The following is an 18828-nucleotide window of genomic DNA, read 5'->3' on the forward strand; positions in this document are numbered from 1 at the left end:
GAGACAGATAGAGTGGGAGGGGGAGAGACGGGGAAAAGGAAAAGGTGGGAGAGAAACGGAAAGAGTGACGGAAAGAGAAAGAGGGAGAGAGAGGGAAAGAAAAAAGGAAAGAGGGAGAGAGAGAGAGAGAGAGAGGGGGGGGAGGCAGAGAGCTGCACTCCTGTAATGCTTGTCATGGGGCCCCAGCAGTACCCAGCAGAAAGGCTGCCATTATCCTGGGCTGATCCTGTGGTTAGAGTGGAGCTCTGTGCTGAATTAGCCTGCAGCTGCTGCCCCGGCCCTGAGAGCACAGCCTTTCAGACCGTGAGCAAACAGGGCGTCACAGCGCCGCTTCCATTGGCTCACGTCCTCAGCCCGCTAATGACACAACAATGTCCAGCAAAGGTGCTGAACTGTAGTTCAATAATGGGCGGAACTACATATATGAAAACACTGAGGGAAAACATTGGGGCTTGCGCATAGATAGTAGCACAATAAATTGATGAAGTCTCTAAAGTTCTTACAGTAACACAAGCTGCGTAGGTGGGCGCTCTTGCCGATAAAATTGAGCATTAAGGAAATTGTGCATAACCATGGAGCGTTTGTCCCTGGTCCCTGCAGCTCGCGAAGCGGCCATGTGGGAGCTGGAAGAGCGCCACCTGCAGGAGAAGCACCAGCTGCTCAAGCAGCAGCTGAAGGATCAGTACTTCATGCAGAGGCACCAGCTGCTGAAGAGGCACGAGAAGGTGAGCAGAACAGCGCGCTCCAGCTGTGCTGCAGTGCAGCGTGCCTCGTTCACACTGGGCCCAGACCACAGGAAATCAGCCTCGGGTGTGTGTATGAGTGAGTATGTGTGTGAGTGTGAGTGAATGTGTGTGTGTGTGTGTATGAGTGTGTGAGAGTGCGTGTGAGTGAGTGTGTATGAGTGTGTGTGTGTGTGTGTATGAGTGTGTGAGAGTGAGTGAGTGTGTGTATGAGTGTGTGAGTGTGTGTATGAGTGTGTGTGTGTGTGTGTGTGTGAATGTGTGTGACTGTGTGTGTGTTCATTGGCAGGAAATGGAGCAGATGCAGAGGTATAACCAGAGGATGATCGAGGAGATGAAGAACAGGCAGACGCAGGAGAGAACCCGGCTGCCCAAGATCCAGCGCAGCGACGCCAAGACCCGCATGGCCATGTTCAAAAAGAGCCTGCGCATCACCTCCGCCGGGGACACACCCGAGCAGGAGCGCGAGAAGATCAAACAGGTGAGACGGGCTGATCAGAAACCAGCCAGTGTGTGTGTGTGTGTGTGTGTGTGTGTTCATATTTACGTACACGCAATGTGCTCATCGTGGCTGTGTGTGTGTGTGTGTGTGTCCAGTTCGCTGCCCAAGAGGAGAAGCGCCAGAAGAATGAGAGGCTGCATCAGCATCAGAAGCATGAGAACCAGATGAGGGACCTTCAGCTGCAGTGTGACGCCAACGTCCGCGAACTGCAGCAGCTACAGGTACAGAGCACTGAGCGTACATCGCTACTGCCCCCTACTGGCACTGCGCGTACATCGCTACTGCCCCCTACTGGCACTGAGCGTACACCTCTACTGCCCCCTACTGGCACTGAGCTTACTGTATATCTCTACTGCCCTCTACTGGCACTGAGAAGCTCTACTGCCCTGTACCGACACCTGCCTTACATCTATACTGCCCTCTGCTGGCACTGAGCAGATACTCACCTAACATCTCTGCTGCTCCCTACTGGCACTGAGATTACAGCTCTACTGCCCCCTGCTGGTGCTGAGCAGCTCTACTGCCCTCACCTTACATCTCTACTGCCCCCTATCGGGGATCAAAGTTCAGTATTTCTCTAGCGGGGCCAGTTTGAAGATGCCAGTGCAGGTAGACTTGATTGACAGCCTGTTGAGGCCCTTACTGAACACAAACTAAGTGAGCACACGTCCTCGGTCTACGAGGGGAGACCTGACAGGTCTCCTTGCCCTCCGCTCAGAACGAGAAGTGCCACCTCCTGATCGAGCACGAGACGCAGAAGCTGAAGGAGCTGGACGAGGAGCACAGCCAGGAGCTGAAGCAGTGGCGGGAGAAGCTCCGCCCCCGGAAGAAGGTGAGAGAGCCGGAGAGACAGTTCTGATTGGTTCCCTTCTTTCTGATGTTTTTGCCAGTTTCCTGGTTGTAATTTATCACACGGTTAAACCTCCTCAGGCTCTGGAAGAAGAGTTTGCCCGAAAGATGCAGGAACAGGAAGTCTTCTTCAAGATGACTGGAGAGTCAGAATGCCTTAATCCCACAACCCAAAGCCGAATCTCCAAGTTCTACCCCGTCCCCAGTGTACACTCCACAGGGTTCTAACCCCACCCCCCAGTGTACACTCCACAGGGTTCTAACCCTGCCCCTAGTGTACACTCCACAGGGTTCTAACCCCGCCCCCCAGTGTACACTCCACAGGGTTCTAACCCCGCCCCCGTGTACACTCCACAGGGTTCTAACCCCGCCCTACAGTGTACACTCCACAGGGTTCTAACCCCAACCTCCAGTGTACACTCCACAGGGTTCTAACCCCACCCTCCAGTGTACACTCCACAGGGTTCTAACCCCACCCTCCAGTGTACACTCCACAGGGTTCTAACCCCGCCCTACAGTGTACACTTCACAAGGTTCTAACCCCACCCTCCAGTGTACACTCCACAGGGTTCTAACCCCGCCCTACAGTGTACACTTCACAAGGTTCTAACCCCGCCCCCGTGTACACTCCACAGGGTTCTAACCCCACCCTCCAGTGTACACTTCACAAGGTTCTAACCCCGCCCCTGACCCATTGCATCCACAAGCACACACAAGAAGTTCTGCACAGGTGGGAGGGGACAGGACAGAGAGCACAGAACCACTCCCACATTTTTCCCCACTGATGACAATCAGCACCACTTGCAGAAAACCTGGAGTCGGTTAACTCTCCAGACACACCCACTGGAACAGTCCAGAGCCACGGACTGTGCTGAACACAGAACTTTGTTAATGAACCCTTTTGCTCACGTTTCCTCTCTCGTTTTCTCCTTCTCCTTTCTCTTTTGAATAAGCACCTCTGTGATGCAGTGTTCTGAGGGGGTTGTTCTCCTGTCAGTTCTAAGGTAGTATTTACAGCAGCAGTGTGTGGGCATTATCTTTCCTGATTTAGCTTCCAAAATAGCTCAGGCAGATTACTGTTATAAGTATTTTCAAACACATTACAAGTATAATATTATTTCCTACATTAAAAACCCAGTGCCTGAATAATTTGATTTAGCTGGTTTGCTTTTTTTATTCAAACCATACACACACAAAGCACTACAGCTGCTGAAATCACACAACATTATTTACACTTCAAGCAGCTGGAAACACTAATAAATGCAGGTTTAAATTTATACGTACCATGTTGGCTGAATTAAATCATGATATATTTAATAACACAACAGAATGTACTTTTAGTAAATTATAAAGTGCACATTTATAAAGTCAATCTTCAAAAGGCATGATATATTTTGTATATGGTTAATATGTTCCTTTAGGACAGAGGATAACTCTTGTGAGACAGCGAACAAGTGCAAAACCATTGCTGCCGTCTGCGTGTGTTTAGATTATTTTAATTTCTTGTGTCTCAATGATCTGAAGCATTACAGTTTACACCTCTTTAGTGTTTGTACATACTACTGTGGTGGCTATTTAATTCTCTTGATTATGGTCTAATTACTTTTTTTTTTTTTAAGCATGGAAGTAACTTGCCTTGTTTCTTTAGTTTAACTGAGAAGCTCAAAGTTACTTTAAAAGTGATGGGTTAAAATGTGTGATTTCTTCCGTGTGGTGCAGAGTTAGTAATGTGAGGGTAAGGAGGGTAAGTTTGTGGCCTGTTGGTGGCACGGGACGCCCACCCCAGTGAGGTCAAGGCCTTTTCGTTATTTCTGAACACCATTTCTCTGGTTATACATTTCAAAATGGAGGACAGTTGTAAGTAAGCTGTACAAATGTTTTTTTTTTGTTTTTTTTCCTTAAATGTCATTTTATTTTCTGTAATTTTCCCTAACCAGCCTTTTTACATTTCAATGCCAATTATACAGTACAAACTGAATCACATGTCATGGAAGCATTGCATGTTTTTATTCCCCCCATTTTTAGTTTGAAGCAGGAACAATACGTCATTTTGCCTCAACACTAATCACCTCAACTTTTTTTCTAAAAAATACAGAAAATGATACACAGAATGGTTTCCTTGCAACATTATGTTTCTTCCACTTGGCATTCGGATATCATTCCCAAATTAGGGATGCGATTCTCATTCCATCAGGAATTCAGGCGGTTGGTTCGTTCTCGCGTTTTTCAAATCTGACTTTAACTGAATGCTGGAGCTGAACATTTTACGCAGGTACATATCGTTTATAATAGAGTGAAAACTTTGCGTGAATCACAAAATCACTCGTCCCGTGTTTATTTGTGTTTGTGCGTAATCAACGGTCTGAATAACGAATGAACGAGTCGATTTGAATTTATGGGCCTTTTCCGCACCTCTGGAAACCATGCAGGTCTTGTGGCTTATTTTGATAGATGGTTCCTGGCAGCCACATTTAAACCTGTGATCTAATTTATTGTCTGAGTGAGAAAGAGCTTGTGCGTGAAGGATTGCTCTATGCTGTTCATACTCTGGATTCATGGCTGTAGACTCTCTTCTGGGATCGTTTATACGTGTGTATCTCGTTTCAATGACTGGTTAAACACACGTATAACGAAGGCATTGCAGGTGGTAAAACCCTCAGGAGAGACGGCCATTTCTCCATTATGGAAGATGTTTCTGTTTAAGATACTTTTATTATTTTCCTCATTCTGATGGTTTCACTTTCATGCCAGTTTTGAAAACTTTCAAGGTCATTTAATTTGAATGTTTAAGGTTTAAAATAATTTGACAATGTAGATCATATGCAACTTATTGATTGTATTATCTATTTTTAAATGTTTCTGTTGATTTGCATTATGGCGTAAATAAAACATTTACTGTAATAAAAATATCGCAGTTGTGCTTGTCTATTGAGCATTTTCATTTACCTACACTGTGACTATTGTCAATAGGTTCACTCTTAATTGCTATAATCAGAATAAAGGCATCTAAGGGGACAATCAGTTATACAAAATGTTTATATTCTACATTGCATTAGGTAAAGTAAAACACAATTGTAATTAACTATATCAGCTGAAGTACTAACAATCAATCATTCATACAGCCTTGACTGAATCTAGACTTGGATATAAGCACTTCCATTGCAGCAAAATGAAAAATGGAAAAAAGAACAGCTTTATTAAGCTCTGTAATTAAAACACACATTACAATGTAGTGTTTGGTGGAGATTTAGGCCCGAAACATACCATACGCAAAGTACGCGAACGTAGCCGCTTCTAGCTACGGAAAGTCCGTTTCACACGTCGTTGCTTTTCAAAATGTATCACTTGAAATTCCTGACGCAACACAAGCGCGAGCTGCAGTATCGAGCGTCGCAGCGAGGGGGCGCTATAGCAGATACCGGCAGGATGAAGCCGCCTTCTTCAATTTCTGTTTTTTTTTTTTTTTTGGCGAAGTCTTTTACATCTGTCCTGGATTGCCCCTTTGAGGAATCGGGTTCATTACCTCCACATGGACATAAGAACGCACGTGTCCACAGTGTGTACAAACTAGGATGTGCGTTTGCAGTGTGTCGGCCTGGCGTTGTCATTTGCGTTTGCGTACTTGCGTAGGGTTTGTTTCCGGCCTTAATCTGTGTGAGACTAGCATACTTAGCCCCAAGCTGTATCGTCATCTCTAAAGCTCTGCAAAAGTAATTTTTCAAAAGTACAAAATGGTAAACACTATAAAAAAACAGAAATAACAAGAACATTAGATATTACACCCTCTTCATATTATTCGACTAGCTACATACTACATACTTTAGCTACACAGTGTTTGACTAACCTATGCCTGTTATTTCAATACTAAGTAATTCATAAACACTACTACTCTAATTGAATAGTACCAAACATATACCCAACATTTGACTAGAATGTTGAAACAAAACAACTAATCTAAAACGAAAGTGTCCGGTTTACTATTGCGCTTTGCACTGAATACCCGTTTTTCCCCCCCATTTTATTTTTACAAGCAAAGTTTGAGTCCCCGTTAAAAGCTTATTTCTACAGTGTGGACTATAGTACACTGCTACAGTCACATTTACAGTCCAGTGAGTGGTTTTAAGATTCAGTGCTATATGGAACATATCTACTAAGTCCCTCAACTCATAAATGTTCCCCCTAACTAGTAATGTAGTAAATATTTATAGTAAAGAAGAACACTTGTTTCACGGGAAACTATATCTATGTAACATACAAAGCAGTATTGTCTCCCACAGCCTGGGCTTGATATGTGCCCAATGGACACAGAGGAGCTGAAAAGTTCTCATCTGATTGGTGCAGCTCGGTGCACCTACACCAGATACTGTTTCCCGCCATTTTACACACCACTGTGCCGCTTCTTCCGCCAAACTGACCCCGACGCCTCTCCTGAAATGGTTGAAAAAAAAAAAAAAAGGTGAAACATGCGCTCACAATATAGCCAATAGGTGTTGCCTTTCAAAGCTTTCAGATGTGGAATAAACATCACAGTTAGTAAAGTCACATCACATACAGGACGGTGACCGTGTAACTGTGCAGGTTTCTTAAGGAAACCGATGACCGTGTGACTGTGCTCACTGCGTTCAAAGGCCGCCAGTAGTACCTTTTTCACCCTTCTGTCCCCTGATTCCGGGTGGTCCAGTTTCACCTGCAATGAAGCAACACAGCTCTTAACAAAACAAGCAGGCCTTATAGACGATGAAGCTAGCACCCCCGCATTCACAGAACTCTCCTCTGACTTACAGTATACAGTATACGCTATGTACTATGGCAAGGCTGCCCAATCCTGTTGACCCGGAGATGTAGGTTTTCACTACAACTTTAACTAAACCTCATTCAACAGCTAGAGCAGGGCTAGCCAACCCTGTTCCTGGAGGTCTACTGTCCTGTAGGTTCTCACTTCATCCCTTACTAAGTACACCTCATTCAACAGCTAGAGCAGGGCTGCCCAACCCTGTTCCTGGAGATCTACCATCTGTGGGTTTTCACTCCAACCCTAACAAAGCACACCTCATTCAACAGCTAGAGATCTCACTGAGCTGCTAATTAGCAGAATCGGGTTGCCAAATTAGGGTTGGAGTGAAAGCCTACAGGATGGTAGCTATCCAGGAACAGAATTGGGATGCCAAGCACTGTATACTACAATATCTGACTCTTATTTCCTCTGTTTCCAGTGTTTTTTAACAGAGAAGGTGCAGTACCTCTTTCCCCTTTGTGTCCAGTGTATCCCATCTCTCCTTTCTGTCCCGGCCTTCCTGGTGGACCGACGATGGCCCCGTTCGCTGAGAAAGACACAGAAAATTATTTTTTGCCCATGCAGTGTGGGTGCGTGTGTAGCTGCTAAGTAGACCGTCCCTGAGGATGGTCTGTGCAGTTTCTCTCTCATTCCTACGGTGTCATAATAGAGTATGTTTTCTACTGATTGTCTCCAAGGAACAATCGAGACATCTGAATATTCAGTGCGATTGTTTTGATTTTGATTTTGGATATTAATGCCGTCGTCTGTCCTCACTTCTGACGAACTTCACAAGCTCTTCGGTCACGTTGCCGTGGAAACCGCTGTACTGCGTGTGTCCTGGGGGCCCAGGTGGTCCTGGCGGTCCAGGGGGTCCCGGGGGCCCGTGGTCGTGGCGGAAGTGGACTCGCTGGGGGCCCTCATTGACGACTTCCCGCAACAGGCCCTGGGCTGAGGAGGGACAGAGTGCCATCCATATGCGTGACTCATGGATTCATAAGACTCATGGATCTCTGTGGCTCACAAAGAATGACTACATACAATTCTGTATTGGTAAAGAAGCTCTTGCTACAATGATCAATCTATGATGACTCTGCTAGGACTCCTGAATCTGTTGGACTCATGAATCTGTCAGACTCATGGATCTGTATGATTCATGGGTTTACTGTATATGACTCATGGCTCTGTGTGACTGATGAATAACTCATTGATCAGTGAGACTCATTCATTGATCTGGATGACTCATGGGTCTGTGTTTCATGGATCTGTATGACTCATGGATGAGTATGACTCATGGATCTATATGTCTCAGGAATAACTCAATCTACAGGGGGAGGTTAAAGGTACTCACTCTTGATGTAATCCGTCACTTTTAGAGCCACGTCTGGGTAGTCGAGAGCTTCGGACACCCTTGATGCGCGGGATCCGGGGTCGCCTCGATCTCCTTTGTGTCCGCGAGGGCCAGGAGGACCCGGGGGCCCCATGATGAACCGACGCGTGTTCTCGTCTGTAAAGCGCAACGGGACACCCCACAATTTAGTGCGCCGCAGCGCGACTCAATGCAACGCAGTACCACACCACACCACATGACGCAACGCAACACGATGCAATGGGACACAACGGAACGCAACGGGACACAATACAACACAACACGATGTAACGGGACAACACAACACGACACGACACGAAACCCATCTTCACGAAAACCCCCTTCACAGTAGTTAGAACGGCGCTGGACAGAGAAACAGGGAGACACGGAATACCCTTCAGCCAACCACCTGCGCGAAGTACGTTTCCATTTTCCCCCCCGATTCCACCGATTGAACATTCCTGATAACTTTCGCTTAGTTATCCAACAACGACCCTTGGCCCAAACATTCAATCCCAACAAATTTCACCACGGCCCAGAATTCTAAAAAGGATATCAAAACAAACTGGTAAATATTTTGTATTCGAATACACACGAGTGTATTCAAATGCGTACGAGTCGCATGCTGATTGGGCCATCACACTCTCCGGAATGTTCTGATGGATGGCTGAAAAGCCAGAGCTCTTACTACTGAGATATTCCTGCAGCTCAGCGCGGAAAAAAGCCTGTCCTGTGTTCTCTGCGTAGGACACCAATCCTCTCCCCACCCCAGCGGACCCCGACGGGCCAGGGGGACCAGGGGGCCCGACGGGGCCTGGGGGTCCAACGAACCCATCTCCTGATAAAAGACGGGAGTCCGGTGAATACCTTCTCTTTTCTTCTGAGAAGCTGGCAAATTGTGTTATCATTTTATGTTCAAGGTACTGTCACCAAACCCGCAAAAAAAAACCCAAAAGACAAAACTACAGTAAAAAGAGGAGACCCCTTTAGGAGAGGGGGACATTATCCAGAGGAACTGTCAGTATTCCCTCCAACATGGTACATCCTGCCATAAATTTTGTTTTTCTCTTTAGTCTTTATGCCGTTTATCAGGAAACATCGAGAGTGGCATCGCTTGCTCTAAACGTACGCTGCAGGTAGTCCCGAATTTCGTCCAGCCTGTAGCCGAAGCCACTGTCCCCGGTGGGTCCTGGGGGGCCAGTCTGTCCTGGGGGGCCAGGGGGTCCTGGAGGTCCAGGGGGTCCAGACAGCTTCTCAGGTCCTAAGCCTTCAGGAGACAAAAACAAAGCAATCTAATTTGAGGAAGAGATGAAGGTACTACGCAAGCATAATTCAGTGTTGAGATTATCATGCTGGTAGGCATGCAGGATAGGGTGGTTTTGGGAAAAATGCTTCTTCATATACTAAAAAAAAAGTATCCAAGTCACACTAGTATCCATGGCATTCTTATGGATAGTCGATGACCAGAACAACTGGTCATCTACTTTCCATGGCTTCCTAGCCTCCTCACTGTGTTTTAGCTAACCAACAACCCCCCGCTCCCCGGGTCCCCCGTCTCCCGTCCCCAACAAGGCCTCATTTCACGTTACTAATGGATCAGTGTTAATCCGAGAACCTCAAAACGGCCCCCTTTATCTTCCGCGAGTACTCAAACTGCGAAACCAGGCTGCGAGCGGCCATGCCCTTCTGCTTCTGTGATTGGACAAGAGATCCAAGCCCCCGACCAATGGCTCGTACCTTGGAGCAAACTGGAAATGTCCCCAGGGGTGCCAGGTAGGCCTGGGGGCCCAGGAGGCCCTGGGAGGCCACGCAAGCGCTCGTTCTCTTGTTCTGAGAGCAGCGGATCAAGTTAAGACACCTTTTATTCAAGATCAGCTCACTGTTACTGAGGCTGTCTGCTTGATCAACCGGTGTTTATCTAGGTTGTCTGCCAGGGATGTACTTTTTATTATTATTTTTTTTTTTTTTCAAAATACAAAATGCCTCCTGGAAACGGGATCTCGCTGCACTATAAACTATGTTTTTTAAAAAGATGCAAGTAAGCTATATTACATATGAAATACATACATGCATTATACATACAAGTATTTTGAATGCATGAAATACTGCCCATCGTTGCCATCTGTTAGCGAAGGAAAGGAAGTAGAAGGGTTTTGTCTACATGGGGGGTGGACTAGGGGAGGTACAACTGTGAGGAACTAACCGAGCATCAGTACCAACTGTCTCTAAAACATTTTATTAACATCTCTGGAGTGTTGCGTGTGTGTGTTTTAGTCACAGTGTGAATCCGCTCGTGGGGAGCTTACCGTTCATGAGGCTCAGGACACGCCCGGCCACTTCCTGCGGGTTAAAGGAAGGATAGTCGCTATTGTCGGAGCCCGGAGGACCAGCAGGGCCGGGAGGACCGGGAGGACCAATCACAAACTGCCGCACGTCTTCCCCTTGACAACGGCAATGCATAATAAGTCTCTTAAACAAAGAGTAGTCGCCAGACGCCTCTTATAGTCGAGTCATTAACTGATACAGCTGAGTTCTGCAATGACCTCCATTGTTTTCAAGCCAATCTCATTTGCATGAAAACGGGTTATCAGGAGATCCACCCAGGATACACGTCCACCTGCAAACAGGGCAGTTTTAAACCGTTTAATTCCAGCATAGCACGGAAGGCGGTAAAGCTGGGCACTCACTCTGGAGCAGAGAGACGATGTCATTCATGGACACAGTTCCAGGGGGGCCGGGGGGGCCGGGAGGACCTGGGGTCCCGCTGCTGATACCGCCATCTGGAAATACCGCCGTGAGCACAGGGGCCGTTTGAGTTAACGCCTTCAGTTTGCGTACTGTACAGCACAGCACATGGCTTACGGTGACCTCGTTGAACTACACACGAAGCAGCAGTTTACACGTCCTCATAATCGGGTGTTAAGATTGTCGCTACAAAATTACAGAGATAGATTGAACAGCACTTTAATCAATTTTTCGCTGTGTTTACTCTGACACAAACACCTGCACATGCATGTACACACTCACGTGTGTGTAAAGCTACACTAGGACATATAAAAAGCTGATGTCTCTTTAGTTGTAGCTGTAAGGGGCACATTTTAGACAGCGTGATTTGTGAAAGCACGTTGACTCACTCTGGATGTAGTTGATCATGCGATTGGCCAGCTCGTCCAGAGACGGCCCACCTGAGCCAATCCCTGGGGGTCCAGGTGGGCCAGGAGGCCCTGGGGGGCCAGCCAGGTACTGCCTGATGCCTTCACCTTCACAGAGAAAACAGGGCAAATTACACAGTATCACTTCAACACCTCAGTGATTCATTATAACACCTTATGTCTTACCAATGACTCACTGAAACCCGGGTATCAGAAAAGTGACTAACAAGAAAGAGGCAGCTTTAAAACACCAAATGCCATTTTGTCGTCTGCTGTAATATAGACCCATACGGTACCAGCCCTGTAAATGCAATTTCGCAAATTCGCAAAATGGGGATTCAAGTGTGTGCAGCCTCACACGCCACTTACTTTGAAGATAGTTCACAACTTCCTGGCGGACATTTTCAGCCGGGGAGCCGGAGCCAGACCCTGGGACGCCTGGAGGACCAGGAGGACCTGGGGGGCCGGGTAGACCTGGAGCACTTCTCGAGGGGCCACCTGGGTAAAGGTGAAGCGTTCGTACTTTACACCAGCTGACACAGAAGGAGCGAAAACATGGAAACGGGGTTTCCAAGACAAATTCAGGTTATCTGGTACCTGGAGAATCACCTGCTTGGAATCAAACATTTGCCTTCAACGTTGACTTACAAATAAATACCACGTTAATTTTTTTTTCTTTGTAAAGAAGAAATCCACTAAATGTCACAAAGGAAAAGAGAAACTGACAGAATTCAGGCCATTATCGCTACAGTAAACTGATTATTGTCACTATCAATATACAAGGGCGGGGCACCGGTTAGGGTTGGGTACCGAAATCTGGTACCAAAATGGCACTGGTGGCCATACGACCGATACCCACCAGGCCGAATTACGTGGCCAATTTCTGTCAAATGTCAAGGTGTCAAACGTAGACTGATACTCACCTGATGAAGATCCGGGGATTCCAGGTGCACCTGGCACCCCAGCTTCACCTGGATAAAAATAAAAACAACGCATGAATACGACACTTTAACATAAAGCTACATTTCGCTACGCACAGCAAGGTACACTAACATTAGGACAGACTTTTAATTGGAAAGGAAGTATGATGCTGCAACTGCAACATGAATGTGCATTATGAGTTTGTATTATGAGTAAAGTGATCCTAAAGTAAAATGAATTAATTGTTAGTTACTCTCCCTTCTTTGTCCCTAATTGTGTGCCCGATTTCCAAATTAATATAATCGTTGTACCCAATGAGACAGACGTGATGTGGTCAGACAGTGGACCTAAACTATCCTCAGTACATCTGCTCCTCAAAGTTCCACGCTCACATTTTAGAGAGAACATTTTGGGCAGAGCCAAGGGATAAAACGAAAGCCCTGCTGAGCAGGGAGACTTACACCTTTGATGAGTGAGTTAGAAATGACTCCATGGAATATACTACCATGTACATATGTCTGGACGGGTTCAGCCAAAGGTACAGTATGCAACCCCAGGCCTGGAGATCCATAGGGGTTGGTTGGTTTTTCTGCTGTTGCTCAGTATTTAATTTATCAGTCTTTAATTATGCAGTTAACTCCCCTCATCTGGTTTCCTCAGTCTGGACTGGGACTGAACGGTCCAGTGTACACTAGATCCAGAAACAGGGCTGCAGAGCACTGGATTAAGCAAAAGGAGAGCGTTTGAGCTGGAATGACTCTGGCCTTACCAGTGAGGCCCGGTGGTCCTTGGGGTCCTGAAGGCCCTGGTTGCCCCGGCGGCCCAAGTGGTCCTGGGGGACCCGGTGGCCCTAATGGACCAGGAGGTCCCGGTTGTCCTTCCGCACCTGGGAATCCTGCATTGCAAACGAACACAGACATGTGACGGCAGAACCAGTGTAGAGGACCATGGGTGGCAAAAAGAGGACCGTATTCCTCTTCTGGCCATCTCATCAACTTTGGTTCTTCTTAATTGCTTAATTAGCCATACTTGTTTCAGATCTTCAGCTGGTTTTGTTTAAGAAGTTTCTGCTGGAAGCTGACGGGATAGTTAACGGAGCGGTGTATAATATTTTTAGTTTAGTGTTGACTACTTATAGAAAAAAACTGAAGAATTCTCTCTCTCACGCTCACACTCTCCACTCACTCACTCGCTCAATTTACTCAGGTTGGGAAGCTCTAGTGGTTTCTGTTCATCACACAGCTCCTTTCTCCATTCTCCTATATTTATAACTTTTTTTTAAACCCACCTATTCCAGGTTCACCAGGAGGCCCAGGAATACCAGGTGCACCAGGTTGCTCTAAAGAATAAACAACGCAGAATGACCGTCATCCACATGTCAGTCGAGAAGTCCATGGTTCAGAGCCCGTTATACACAGAAAGAACCTGTACATGCTTTAACCCAACCCACCTCTGCCAGGTTCACCAGGAGGCCCGGGACTTCCTGGTAGACCAGGCTGCCCTGGCTGTCCTAGAGAATGAACAATGCAGAAGGACAAGTCATTCATGTGTCACCATCAGTTCAGAAAACATCCATCGAGCAAAAGCCAGTTTCCATCAGCAGCGAAGACACTAGTTACTACAACTAGCAGCCACAATAGGCACCCATTAGTGCTCCTCTGTCTGTTTGCACATTGGTGAGAAGACAGTACAGTGGCTATGTACATTGTGATGGTCTGCAGCGTACAGTAACTCATCTGTGTCAACATGAATTGCGAACATTATTTCACTTTATTCAAAGTACCACCACAAGTGCCAAAGCCATTCGAGGTAGATTCTTACCATCGTATCCCTTTTCACCTGCAAAAATCAGAAAAGGATCATTTTGGGTGAACAGAGTACTTCATCACTGTATTTACACAGTACTGAGGGGTAAATACCAATCCCCATAAAATGTGATTAATGTCTGGGGTGAGGGTGGGGGCACATCTCAATGTCACAAAAATAAAATATTGCAGTTACAGTCACAATGCTTTGCCCCTGTTGAAGCTAGTCATACAAAAATTGAATTGGAGGTTGGTGGGTGTACCCCATTTTACAGACGGTGAACATTCCGATTGGCACTGAGCATATCGGTTGTGTGCATAGGTCGTTGGGTGTACCCCAGTTTACAGGTGGTGGCCATTCTGATTGGCACAGAGTATATCAGGTGTGTGTCTGGTTTAGCCAATGAGCTTGACCCACCTCTTTGCCCCTCTGGTCCCTGAGGTCCAGGAGTGCCTGGAGGACCGGGAGGCCCAGCAAAGAATGCCCCTGGTGAAATATTAAAAAATTAATCAGCATATATAAAATAAATCAGCATACAGTACCATTCAGCTTTAAGGCTATATTTATGCCCAAGCTTTTATGTGGTTCTTTGGCGAGACTGGAAATGTTGAATGGCTTAAAAGTCGCCAAACCTTGGTTTGGCACAAAGCTTCCCGGCTCTCCTCTTTCACCGGGGGGTCCGGGCGCTCCGACTCCTGAAGAGGAAAATCAAAAAGCCGACGTGAAAAATACTGAAGAGGCTTTGGGTGCCGCAAAAACCCTCACGTGACCCGATTTCCGTTCTCCGTGACCATCCGACTTCCAAAAAAGCAAGGCTCACCTGGCTGTCCTGGGGGACCTGCTGGACCAGGTTGACCTGGTTGGCCAACTGAAGCTCTTCCTGGATTAAAACACAGGGTTAAAAAATATTAAATTAAAAAATATTCTGACATTCTGAGCTTTAACTCACCTCACTGTAGTCACTGGCCTGACTTCAATCAACATTTGTCATTATGTTATGTTAACCTCTCACAGTCCAATGGAAGCGTCGGCTTCTCAACAGTGTTAAAACTGGCGGTGACTGAACTCATTACCACTTATCGATTTACGATTCACACATTGAGGACAAATCGATCTAACCCGAACCTCTTTTCCTTGGCAAAGGCACCAATCAGCAGTCAGATTGAATTTTATCTTGCCTGCCTGCTTGCCTGCACTCTTGTACCCATAGTGGAGGTTGCAGTGACGATCGTTGACGACGAATGCAATTGGGCATTCCAAATGGAGAGAGGAAGAGGGAGAAGCTTAAAAAATGTATATTTAAAAAAAAAAAACACTCCTACCCTCAGGGCCCTCTGGTCCTGCTGGTCCTGCTGGTCCGGGGGGTCCTGGGGGTCCGGGGGGCCCGGGAATACCTGGGGATCCAGCAGCTCCAGGTGTTCCAGGAGGTCCAGCAGCTCCAGGGCGGCCAGGTTCACCTGGGTGAGATTTGGGACATGGCATGAACAGGTGCTTTTTACGGTGTGGACACGAATCCGAAAACGGACGTATTTCACAACTGTTGAAGTTCACCGGGCGATGAAAGGCGCAATATGTTATTCAAAACGCCATCTAGTGTCCACAAGGGAGAACTGCAATCTCAGCCCAAAGAGCAGCTAGCAATCTCGCTAGCTGCTCTTGATCGAAACTCCGCCCCCGCGAATGGTTGCCAGGTCCTTTAACACGTGCCTGTGTCTTTGTGGTGGGAAGCTGGCAATTGTAGTATCCAAAATGTCAAGCGATGAGTCTTTTGCACCACAAGTAGCTAATGAATAATATATTTATATAGCAATTTAGCAATATATTATAGCAATGCATTAGCGACACAAATTGCTAGTGACATGATTTGTCTTCTGCGGGCTAGCGGTGTGCTGTGTTGTTCGATATGAACGCGGACTAATGTTAGAAATGATAAAACGATAGCTTGACTGTTTGACGTTCTTCAAAAAGCCAGCCCAGACCGTGTAATAACGGAAGTCACACTCACTCTCGTATTTGGGAGCAGAAGGTCCTTCGACGGTTCTCCCAGGTTGACCGGGCTCGCCCCTCTCGCCCCTGTCGCCCCTCTCCCCTTTGTCTCCCTTGTCTCCTTTCGGTCCCTTCTCTCCTTTCTCACCGGGGGACCCCTTAGGGCCTGCACAAAAACACATCACATAGTTCGCAGCCTGCTAGACATCAAATGACATCAAATCAAATAAAATAAAATTGACTTTATTTGCCTAGTGCTCTTTACAGGAAATCGTCACAAAAGACGTTTTACAGGGTAGCAGAATAAACAGGGCAAGAAACGGCAAAAACCAGGTCTGAACCCTCAAAATAACAAGTGCATGAAGTAGAATGAAACAAAAAACTCCCAGTTGGCAGTGAAAGCACACAAACCCATTGTGAATTTCCAGATGTTGCTCATATTATCGCTATGCAATGCATTACAGAAGCTTGCATCCACAACATTTTTTACATAATGTTTAACATTGCATCCATTTACACAGCTGGACATATACTGAAGCAATGCAGGTTAAGTCCCTGGGAATCAAACCTGTGACCTATAGGTTACAAGACCAGTTCCTTACCCATTATACTACACTGCCCCCCCCCCCCCCATCCATTCTCAGAGAAATGTTACTTACCAGCCTGACCAGGAATTCCAGCAGGGCCAATGGGACCTGGGAAGACACAGTAATATCTCACCAAAATGTGGTGAAGAAATAACCATCACCTCATAGAAGGTGTTACTAAAAGTGCTTTCTTTCCATCGAGTTAGTTATTTCACTAGAGCCCACCGACCTACCAGACAAACCAGGGGGTCCAGCAGGACCGGGAGGTCCAGGACTGCCAGGAGGACCAGGGATGGACACTGAGCTGGAGCCGGCTACAAAACAAACAAACAAAAAAACACTTTAAAAAAAAAAAAAAAAAACCATCACATGCCTTTACAGTGCAGGTGAGTCCTCATTTACTCAACGGATGCCAAGGTTTTTGAAATAACAGAGTGAGCAAAAATTGAGACGGAGAGCGCAGCTTCCAATTGATTTGTTAGCAGTGTGCTACTGACTAATCAGGGTTAGAGGGAAATGAGAGAGAGTAGCTGGTATTTGGTCAAAAAGGTTTGGAAAAAAAATATGTATATATATGTATATGTTTTAGGGCCAAACTTATTTGGTAGTTCCTGTAGTTAAGTACTTTTTTTGTCATTTTGAGATGTAGTTAACTACTGCTGGAGAATGTAATTACATTAGTATTTTAACTACATGTAGATTTGCCATGACCGTGGTGAGCACACGTTTTTACCTGCGTTAATGACTTTTCCAGCTTCACCGGGGTCACCTAAAACAGAAAAACACAGAAACATACAGATCTGAGATTCAGTGAATACTTGCAGTGATACATTTCATGTACTACTCAAAACTGAGCCACGAGCGAGAAATGAACTTTTTACCATAACATCCCGTTTTAATAAATATTCATAAAAGACCTGTGATATACAGTAAATGTGCAATGTATGATTTAATATTACATTCATTATATGTGGTTGCAAATGTTTTGGTCGGTAGTAATTTAGTACTTATAAATTCATTCCCAAATTGAATAAAATCATCTGGTTTTCACAGTTTGTATAATTTTGGCTTTATAATTTATTTAGAAGCAATTAAGAGATCCAGAGTGACTCAGCATTCTTACCTTTCTGGCCAGGTGTCCCAGGGTTTCCTGGAATACCTAAAATACAAGGGAAACAATGAATTGCGTATTTTTGACAAATAAAAACTCTGTCAGAAAGAATTGAACCGTAAACTACAGCATTTGTTTGTGTATGAAAATAACATACCTGGTGGTCCTTGAAGTCCAGGTGACCCTGAAAGTTTGATTCAGCATTAGGAGGAGAAGGTAAATACAGAGGCACAACCTCTAGCAGGTGTATTTGGTACTTTTTTAACAGACATAAAAAAGTTCTTCTAAACAGTATCTTTATGGCTTATGTACAATTACATATATTTAGTAATTCCCAAGTATGGCATGACTAATCATCCACAGCTAACCCACTTATTCCTGGCCAGGGTTGCGGGGGGAGCTGGAGCCTATCCCAGCATGCATTGGGAAGAATACAGGCAGGAATACACCCTGGACAGGCCACCAGTCCATCACAGGGCACACACGCCATTCATTCACCCTCTCGTACCTAGGGGCAATTTAGACTCTCCAATTAACCTAGCCTGCATGTCTTTGGATTGTGGGAGGAAACCAGAAGTACCCAGAGGAAACCCACGTGGACACGGGGAGAACATGCAAACTCCACACAGAAAGGCCCCGGACCGGGATTCGAACTCAGGACCTTCTGGTTTGTGAGGTGACAGCGCACCACCATACCGCCCCTGGACTGGCCAGTTAACCCTAATTCAGGCTCTGGATCAGACCCCAGTTATGACATACGTGGGGGGGAAGTGGGATGCTGAATCAGTGCTTGTTACTATGCTGAATGAGCCGGACGTGCCATACCTGGGTTACCCCCGTCTCCTGGGGGCCCAGCCGGCCCCCTGGCTCCTGGCAACCCAGCCGGTCCTTGGTCCCCTTCAGAAATGACAGTGTAAAGGAACAAAAGGGTTTTTAGCTCTTTACCAAACGGGAATGGGACAGTCTGTTCTGACTGACGTGGGCACACAAGACATTTCTATTCTGATTGGGTTTGTTAATCCGATTGG

General features: G+C 46.2%; 2 protein-coding genes across 12 annotated transcripts in view; one reads left to right on the forward strand and one right to left on the reverse strand.

The window, feature by feature from the left end:
• The window catches only part of LOC135243434 (STE20-like serine/threonine-protein kinase), a 29921-nt gene extending 24901 nt beyond the window's left edge, over window positions 1-5020 (forward strand). For 2 of the 7 annotated variants that reach the window (XM_064315313.1, XM_064315304.1), the window contains 5 exons: window positions 601-725; window positions 1033-1224; window positions 1341-1466; window positions 1964-2077; window positions 2176-5020. In XM_064315313.1, the coding sequence (XP_064171383.1) occupies window positions 601-725; window positions 1033-1224; window positions 1341-1466; window positions 1964-2077; window positions 2176-2322 (704 nt within the window). In that variant the 3' untranslated portion in view covers window positions 2323-5020. The remainder of the gene's footprint in view (window positions 1-600; window positions 726-1032; window positions 1225-1340; window positions 1467-1963; window positions 2078-2175) is intronic. The other 5 variants (XR_010326630.1, XR_010326631.1, XR_010326632.1 and 2 more) reach the window with 5 other exon arrangements.
• Window positions 5021-5264: 244 nt separating this feature from the next.
• The window catches only part of col17a1a (collagen, type XVII, alpha 1a), a 32808-nt gene continuing 19244 nt past the window's right edge, over window positions 5265-18828 (reverse strand). For 2 of the 5 annotated variants that reach the window (XM_064315220.1, XM_064315229.1), the window contains exons 31-58: window positions 18626-18697; window positions 17958-17984; window positions 17813-17848; window positions 17423-17458; window positions 16923-17003; window positions 16762-16797; window positions 16122-16268; window positions 15439-15573; window positions 14937-14996; window positions 14749-14811; window positions 14534-14602; window positions 14132-14149; window positions 13761-13820; window positions 13599-13649; window positions 13080-13205; window positions 12313-12360; window positions 11759-11887; window positions 11372-11497; window positions 10925-11017; window positions 10544-10678; window positions 9975-10067; window positions 9367-9504; window positions 8926-9075; window positions 8220-8375; window positions 7646-7819; window positions 7335-7415; window positions 6737-6781; window positions 5265-6522 (exon numbers count right to left, since the gene is read on the reverse strand). In XM_064315220.1, the coding sequence (XP_064171290.1) occupies window positions 6473-6522; window positions 6737-6781; window positions 7335-7415; window positions 7646-7819; window positions 8220-8375; window positions 8926-9075; window positions 9367-9504; window positions 9975-10067; window positions 10544-10678; window positions 10925-11017; window positions 11372-11497; window positions 11759-11887; window positions 12313-12360; window positions 13080-13205; window positions 13599-13649; window positions 13761-13820; window positions 14132-14149; window positions 14534-14602; window positions 14749-14811; window positions 14937-14996; window positions 15439-15573; window positions 16122-16268; window positions 16762-16797; window positions 16923-17003; window positions 17423-17458; window positions 17813-17848; window positions 17958-17984; window positions 18626-18697 (2435 nt within the window). In that variant the 3' untranslated portion in view covers window positions 5265-6472. The remainder of the gene's footprint in view (window positions 6523-6736; window positions 6782-7334; window positions 7416-7645; window positions 7820-8219; window positions 8376-8925; window positions 9076-9366; window positions 9505-9974; window positions 10068-10543; window positions 10679-10924; window positions 11018-11371; window positions 11498-11758; window positions 11888-12312; window positions 12361-13079; window positions 13206-13598; window positions 13650-13760; window positions 13821-14131; window positions 14150-14533; window positions 14603-14748; window positions 14812-14936; window positions 14997-15438; window positions 15574-16121; window positions 16269-16761; window positions 16798-16922; window positions 17004-17422; window positions 17459-17812; window positions 17849-17957; window positions 17985-18625; window positions 18698-18828) is intronic. The other 3 variants (XM_064315239.1, XM_064315248.1, XM_064315257.1) reach the window with 3 other exon arrangements.

The sequence above is a fragment of the Anguilla rostrata genome, chromosome 2 (genome assembly GCF_018555375.3).
Source record: "Anguilla rostrata isolate EN2019 chromosome 2, ASM1855537v3, whole genome shotgun sequence".
Taxonomy (NCBI): Eukaryota; Metazoa; Chordata; class Actinopteri; order Anguilliformes; family Anguillidae; genus Anguilla; species Anguilla rostrata.